Below are 8,131 nucleotides of genomic sequence, written 5' to 3'. Positions count from 1 at the left end.
TCAATTTAACCGCTCCGCTTGCTGGTGGCGCCTTCTTATGACCTTGCAAGAATTTACAAAATCTGGTTTCTATAAAAATTAAGGGGTGATCCCCATGTTTACCCTCTTGCTCAACTAACCATGTTTTGTTACTACCAGCTTGTGGTAGAACACATCCACGTCTCCCCCCACCTCCGACTCAAGCCTGTGTCGGGAAGCTCGGATGACTTGGCCGAGGTTTCCAGCTGCTGAGGTTGCCTCAGCAGATCAGCTGAGGTTGCAGATGTGCAGTAGCTTTGCTTAGAGGCCCAGGCTGCTTTTAAATCCCCTGATTTGGACTACCTGGGCAGACCAACACAAGCCTGACCCTGCCCAGACTCGGCAGGGTTGTTGTGCCTGTGTTAGTGCTGGGGGCACCCCCTGCCTGTAAGTGGGGTTGCAATCAACCAGACCCGAAATGCCAACAGAGCCAAAGATCTACAGCATCTCATAGAATCCTGCAATGGTTTGGGTTGGAAGGGACCTTAAATATCATCTATGCGTGTCTGTATGTAGCAGAAGGAATTGTCTTGAATCTTTCAGCTCAGGCTGACTGCGACGCCGGTCAGCTTTGCTGCTGTGTGAGGTTCCACATGCAGGGCACACGTGTGTCAGACCACATATCCCCAAAACAGGCATTCCTCTGGTAACACTGAGCCTTAGTTTTCCAAATGAAGACACTGACTTGCAGCAAGGCAGTCTTTTGCAGGATGGAACTGTAAGTATTTATTTACCCATGGTGTAATTTTTATCTTTCATAAGAATGCAGGGATGAGCTGCTTAATGACAGGATTATGTATGTATGTACTTTATAAAAATTTGGAATTAAAACCTTTGCCTAACAACAGTCATGTTCTTGGCAATCAAGTTCCATCTACAGAAACCTTTCATGTTAGAGACATATCTCACATGTGAGTTATTGTTACAATTCAATAAATACTTTACAAAAATAACGCTAGCTTTTTAAAAAAATTAAGACATTTTAACTCACCAATACTTCCTCCCAGAGAGCTTCCTTAAAGAATAGCTACTTCTGTAGGACACTGTGCACTCAGCATAAGAAAAATGGGGAGAAAGGGCTGGTTGCATGCTTTATCCCAGGGAAATTCAACATATGGATTCCACTTTTCCTGTCCTTTAAAAAAATAAACTTCTTTATTTTCTTAAAAGAAAGAAACAAGCAGATCCAAACATTCTTCATATTAAAAACTGGGAAGGAGCTGTGATTTTTTTTTCCTTTGACATGGATTACTTCTCTGGCCTCACTCCTCCAAAGACTCACAGCGTGCTCAGTTTAGAGGTAGCTGCCCTGAAGATCTGCTCCCCAGCATAAGATGGAAACCCTGACAGCTGCAGCTCCATATCTGAGATGGCTCCAAGAGTGGGTTGTTTGTGACTCCACTGCATCGAGACCTTTTCTGGCCTATAGGAAAACCACAGCTACATCTTCCTGCAAGCCTACCCCAGATGGACTGCAAAGACCTGAGCTGGAAGGTAACAGGAAGAATTCCAAGAAAAAATCTCCAGGAATTCTCTGTATTCACTTTTGACTATTACCCTTCCAAAAAAAATTCTTCCCTTCTTAGATATGACTAGTCATGAAATCAATTATAGAGAAAATTGATGGCGTAGGTGCATTAATCTTGTAAACCATTCCCATATGGAAGAGTACATTCTTCAATCCTATTGTTTATAACAACTTTTAAATATGTGCCTCCTCAGCTGGGGCCTTGGGGCCTGACGGTGAAGGCAGCTGCCCACCCCCCAGCTCCCCATTATGTTACAGTTGGGAAATAAAATGAAATGCACATTATTACATGAATGTTATTGCAGTATAAAATCCTACCAGGACAAGATTTATGTATGTCTGTATGTAAAAATAGGTGTGTGTGAGATAGAGAGATATGTGTTTATAAATTACACACACTGTGAAAAATACTTATGTATTATATTACAACTATGTACATTCATTAGAAAGGATCTGATCAACCCCTGTCAAGGAGCCAATGCAGCAGCCACCACCAGTTCTTTGGCATCCAGGAAACGAATGCTACTTTGTGTCTGAATTTTCTGAGGAGGAAAACCTTCTCAGTATTCCCTTGCTTCTTGAAATTGCTTGTAGTAGTCCTCATCTGAGGGGTTTTCTGTGCACTTCTGCCCATTGTTGGGAGGCCGGGCCTCGTTGTAGCGGCTCCAGTCCCCTTTGCATATGATCCAAGGCAGAATGTCCACTTTGTAATGGAGTTCTGCTGAGAATTCAATGCTGATCAGGTTTGGTGTGCCCGCCCCCTTCCCTCTGGTGATCAGCTGCATGTTGTCATCATAGCAGCAGTGCTGTGCTGCCAGTGTTGTGCTTTCCAGAGAGAGCATGGAGCGGATGCAGTATCGTGCCGTGGGCTTATAGATCTCCAGTTTTTCCTTCGGACCACTTGCATCTTTCCAGCGAAAGTTTTTCCTCTTAAGGCGATCATAGATCTCAGCAGTGCTGTAAGCAACTTCTCTGGGGTAGGAGCACGGGCAGCTGGGGAGATCATTGACCACTTTGTGCATATATTTCTTCAGGAACTCGCTCTTGCAGCTCATCCATCTTTCACAGCTATCAGTATCTGGTTAAGGGCAGGAAATGGAAACTTAAGATACATTATGCAGCATCCCAGTTGGTGTGATCAGTGATAACAAATGAGTAAAGCCTAACTGTTCAGCACCAGTGCTTTGCTTTAGAAAGAATGGGCAGCCACAGTTTGCTGCCCTGCCTGCAGTGTGTTAATGTGCTGTCTTGTCAGATAAAGAAATCACACCTGTGACTGACTTTAGGGCCTCAGGCAATGCTAGTCTGGAGTTACAGTGCAGAACCAGGCCACTCAGAATCTGTGACATTTCTTCTACCTGGCAATTTCTAATTAAGCTGGTGATATCCCCAGGCAGCACAAGAGACACTATTCTGGGTTTAGAAGCAAAAGAAACAGGGAAATCACAGTGATTTGGTGCCACTCAGAAGACACTCACCTAGTACGTGTCAGATGTTGAAGGATCAAGTTTCTCATGACAATGAAGATTCCAAGATGGCAAACACGGCCTGTATTACTTTTCCTGAAGTTTGTTTTAATCTCTAATTCAGTCTTTTTTTTTTTTTTTAAACTAACAAATACTTTTTTCTATTTGGTCTCCATTCCCCCAAAGGGGCATTTCAAGCATCTGTAGTTCAAACACGGAGACTGACATCTTAGCTGGCAAATGCGGCCAAAAGTGATTCAGATTCTAAAAGGGCATATGTGACATAAGATCAGAGTGGCTGTACATTACGAGGATTCAATGGCACCAGAGCCACGACATATAGCTGAGATTAAAGAGATTTATAGACCAGTAGCATATTTAATGCTAGCACTTTATTATTTTGCAAGAGTCTTGGGAGAATCCAGTTAAACATCTCCTACATAAGACATTATTTAAGGTGTCTATATCATGCCATGGGCTGTCAAAACCCCCCTGCATATCTCGCTCCACACTTATTTAACATGACTCTGCAGTAGAGAAACTAACTGGGACCTAAAACTCTTACAGCAAACATTCTTGCAAAATATTTACTTAGTGATCTGTGTCCTGTTTTTCTATCTCCTTAAAGAGTCCTGTCCTGGCTGTCATTAACTATTGTGCTCTGACACCATGGGAGGGAGGTGCTGGGTTACACTATTTATTCAATTAGTCCAGCATCCAGTGTCTCTGAGTGGCCACACTATGGATTCATTGGAGGGATGAAATCAGAACATTACAGAGGTTGGGCTGAGTTTTAGACACATCAGAACCAACCCATGCACTATAAAATTGCAGCAGCAGCACACACAGCTATAAAAGCTATGCATGCTCATAAAAGTCATTGCCTTTTTTTTTATGTAACAGCTGTATCTAAAATGCTTTTATAGTGTCTTCCATTCAAGGCTATTTCAGCAAAATGCTAAAGAGTGTTTGATTTTTTTTTCCCCCTCTATTAGTGTGGAGCCTTACAGCTCTCTTCTGAATTAGGACAGAGAATAACCATTTTATTAAGAAAGAAGTACAGGAATTTGCTAAGACTTAAGAAGAGAAAGATTCTATGACTGAAGCAAACTAAGGTTCAGGTCATAAATATAAGCAAGACAATAAATAGCTGTTATTACTGACATTTTTAATGGTAAGCTCAATATCTTGGTCCCAAGAAAAAACTAAGGAAGTCTCTTATCTGTTATTGAAAGATTGACTAGGCTGCTTACCAACTTCAAACAGTTTGGTGGCATTGAAGTCTTCACTCCCTGCAAGCAAGCTCACCTCCGTGGCAGCTGTCCGGAAGGTGTCTTCAATCCCTAAGACAAACACGTGTTAGAGGTGCTGGCATTTTCCTATTAAAACACAATGGAATCAGCTGCCTCCTCGCCATCCCCTCCTTCCTCAGGCTCTGCAAGGTGCTTTTGTCTGGCAGGGAAGCAATCTGAAAGTTGCTGCTGGATGGAGTGTTCCTTTAAAAGCATAAGGACTGAGGAGTCTGTGGTGTTAGGAAGGTAAAACAGAGATATCCACCTGGAGACAGGTGGATAAGTTCATCTCTGTAAGCGGGCAACCATTTTTCAGGAATTACAAGGAGGAATGATGCTGTTACAAGATGACTGGTGATTGTCGGCCTCTCCCAGTGCCAGGGAGTTGAAAGGTGTGAGCAGATGAAACTAAACTCTTCAAGCAATTCCATCCTCACCCCTTATAGCTACCTAATAAAATATCAGGATCTTAATATATCAGGATGTTCCAGCAACCTCCAGTTAAGTGTTTGCTATCAGTAGAGAGACAGAGAGATTGCCAGAAAAATGTATTAATTGATCTTGCCAAAGTAAACATCCTTTTGTTGCTGCTTTAGTCCAGCCTGTAGGACAGCCTAATGTTTCCCTAATGTTTCTGTGCCATGTAGCCTTAAAACAAATATCTCCCCAAAGAAGCATGTGAACAGGTTTGGGTTATTTTTTTTTTCCTCTCCATTGAATTAAAGACCTCTAAAGAGAGCAGAAAGATCTTTAATATATGATAAATATATGGTTAATAATGAAGTCTATTCACCATCCATCTCCTTGCCAATGAACTTTCTCCTGATCTCCTGAACTGGGGCATAATACTGGCTTGCAAAGCTTCAAAACAGCCTCAGGCCACTTTTCAATAAAATTATCATAGGGTTTTGCCTTAACTGCAGCACTAGATGCAGAATAATAGATACCCAAGAACCCATTACAAGGCAGTAATTCACTGCTGGAATTATAAACAGCAGAAGCTGAGCTTTGCCCTTGTAATTTTAAAAATGTCAGCACAGCCTCAAAGAGTGAATATATTTTTCTTGCTGATCGTTGGAGGTCTGTTATATGACATAAATATTCTTTCAAGTTTGCCACTGTTTGATGCTAGCTGGTAATAAATACTGGAGAATATAACTGGGGGCTACATGCTTTCTTCTGGTATTAACCCCTTATTATTGAGGTTTTAGGATGTATGAAGAGCATCCAGAAACAATTTTCTCCTGAACTGCCTAGCAGCCATCGCCTTGCAATGGAGACACACATCTATCTGTGAGTGAGAAACTTCTCTCTAACTCTCTCACCAAGTCTGCTAAGTCTCCTCTCCAGCACTTCTGACATTTTACTTCTGACATTTCCCATTAAAAAAGGCCTGACCTCCAGTTTAAGAATTTCTGCCTTTCTGAGTCATAAAGTAAACTTGGTGTAATGCAAACAACCATGGCTTGCTTTCACTGCTCTCTGATCTTGGGAAGTAATGAACTTGCACCCATCCCATGTGTTGTGGCAGCTACTGCATGACAAACTGGTCTAAATCCAAACACACAGCACCATTTAAAGAACATCACGGGAAAGTTTTCCATAGCAGCTTTAAATTTTTATGATGTAGGTTTGAGCGCTCAGCCCTGCTTTTGCCAAAGTGAAGACCGTGGGATAGTAAGGACACTTTAAATGTCAATGCGTGTGGATGGGTAAGAGCCATATATTCTGAATATATTCAAGCCAAAACTATACATTCCTTCATCCCTGCTCATCATGCAGGCATTCCCATTCACTGCACAGCAAAACAGGAGCTCGCTGAAGTAACAGCACAGCTGCTGTGAAATTCTGAAACGAATACAAATTTGTTTTAAGAGAGTAGATGACATCCTTTGGAATAAAAAATGCCTGTGCGCAAAATGACCTAAAGAAAGCCTGTACTTGTCTTTTAAGTCCCAGGGGATAGTGGACTGCATCTACCAGCATATTATTACTATGAAAGGACCTGCCATTTCATAAATGGCGTTGAAAACCAGCGTGCCTTTTCCCACTGGAACTCTTACCTTGCCAGGGAACAAACAGGCCCTGGTCTTTGTGTCCAGGAGCTCTGAGATCACCTCTCCCCACTCCCCCTGACAGCAGTTCACGTGAACACGAGCACACCTGGGCAGTTGGGCCTGTCACAGGTCCGGGACTCGGTGGCTGTGCAGGCGTATCCGCAGGACCGCGTCCGCTTCTGGTTCCCGCTCCCGCAGGTGACGCTGCAAAGGGACCACGGGCTCCAGTCGCCCTCACCGTCAATATAATCTGTGCAAGAACAAAGATGAGGAAGGAAATGAAGAAACAAAAATCCTCCTGCCCAAAAACTACTGTGTAGTGTTTTTTATTACGAAGGCAAAACAAGAATGGGTTCCAGATGTCTCTACCTGAAGCTTGGGCTGAACGCCAGGCGCAAGCCTGCTGTTTAAATGGTTTTCACACTTGATGCTCCTCAGGGAAATGCATGCAACATTATTTGAAAAAATATTTCCTTTCTCTCTTGACCTTTTGTCAGCTGAGAATCCTCAGCTGCAAAGCTGGGTCTTGAACTAACAGTCTATTCACATAATTTTCTTGCATATAGGAATATGTTTTCTGACCACAGCCTAATCAGGCATGGGATAAATTAAGTTTTCTTTTTTATCTTTTCAAAACACACAGAAATAGCACAACAGTACTCACTTAATTAATTTTTAGGGCAAGATGCGTGTTGGGCTATGGGAAGCTGGAGGTCATGCGTGAAAATTGCAATTTTGCTTTTCAGTCCTTTGAACAGGGAACAGATATTTCAGGAATACTGCTATGAGTACAGGGAACCACATACACATTTTGCACTGAGAATGACATGCAATTTGTAGTGTTTCACGTGAATTATTAAATAACATCAAATCTAACTGTTTAAGCAAATCGAACTCTTTATTAGCAGGCACCTTTCTGAAAATGAAACATGACTTCATTTTCTTCTGGTAGAAAGCCAAAGGCACAGGATACCAAGTCTGCACCACCACAGCTCGGTGCCCCTGTAAGTATCTAAACCTCTCAGCACTTAGTCTCCTCTGTTTGCTGTTGCACATCCCACCTGGTGGAGGCCACCAAACAGAGCCCATGAACAGATCCCAGTTGTCTTGCCTCCCTTAGCTGAGGGAGGAACATTTGGCTTAATGGTTACCTCTGTGACCCACAGGAGATATTTAACTGCCCTGTGATCATAACTTGTGGCTGTAGCTCCTTTGGGTTAGCAAAGCAAAATCTGGTTCAGTGGCTTTGAGCCGGCCCTGCTCCACAGCTATAGGTGAGAGTACCTAAGCTACACCAGACCCAGGGACAGATCCCTGCCTTCCCTGGCCTCTGTGCTACACGTCATTCCCGCTCCCCCAACAGCCCTGCTGTCTGTGGGCTTCCTGAGCTGGTTAGTAGAACATGTAACTTGATTTGTACCATATGTAATGACTGACGACAACTCTGTGGGGTGCTATTAAACATTTATTGCCAGGAGTATGGGAAGGTTATATATCTCACTCGTAGCAAGCTGCCTGAGATGTGAGTTCCCCGTGGCAGAGACCTTATGTGTTTCTCCTCCTTTTCTTACATGGCTGACAACTGGGAAGCCACCACACTGGAATCAGTGTCCACGGTGTGATGAGGACCATGGTCAGCATCGATGTGTAAGACCCATGGTTCTGGGATTTGCCAACAGGTAGGCACTACAACAGTCTGAAAAGGCATCAGATGTCTTAGGAAAATGTGATCTGCCCTCTATGCCTGGCTCTTCTCTCCTGTCCAGGTCT

The 8,131-nt window shown here is 43.1% G+C and overlaps 1 protein-coding gene across 1 annotated transcript in view; it reads right to left on the bottom strand.

Annotated features, from left to right (window-relative positions):
* Positions 1-716: 716 nt before the first annotated feature.
* ISM1 (isthmin 1) overlaps positions 717-8,131 on the bottom strand; it is a 40,298-nt gene continuing 32,883 nt past the window's right edge. The window contains 3 exon segments of the mRNA XM_027747987.1: positions 717-2,624; positions 4,266-4,355; positions 6,468-6,611. Of these exon segments, the coding sequence (XP_027603788.1) occupies positions 2,107-2,624; positions 4,266-4,355; positions 6,468-6,611 (752 nt within the window). The 3' untranslated portion in view covers positions 717-2,106.

This window comes from Pipra filicauda, unplaced genomic scaffold (assembly GCF_003945595.2).
Source record: "Pipra filicauda isolate LSUMZ 115617 unplaced genomic scaffold, ASM394559v2 scaffold77_size3566232_pilon, whole genome shotgun sequence".
NCBI classification, from domain to species: domain Eukaryota; kingdom Metazoa; phylum Chordata; class Aves; order Passeriformes; family Pipridae; genus Pipra; species Pipra filicauda.
This window is presented reverse-complemented; position numbering and strand designations above follow the sequence as displayed.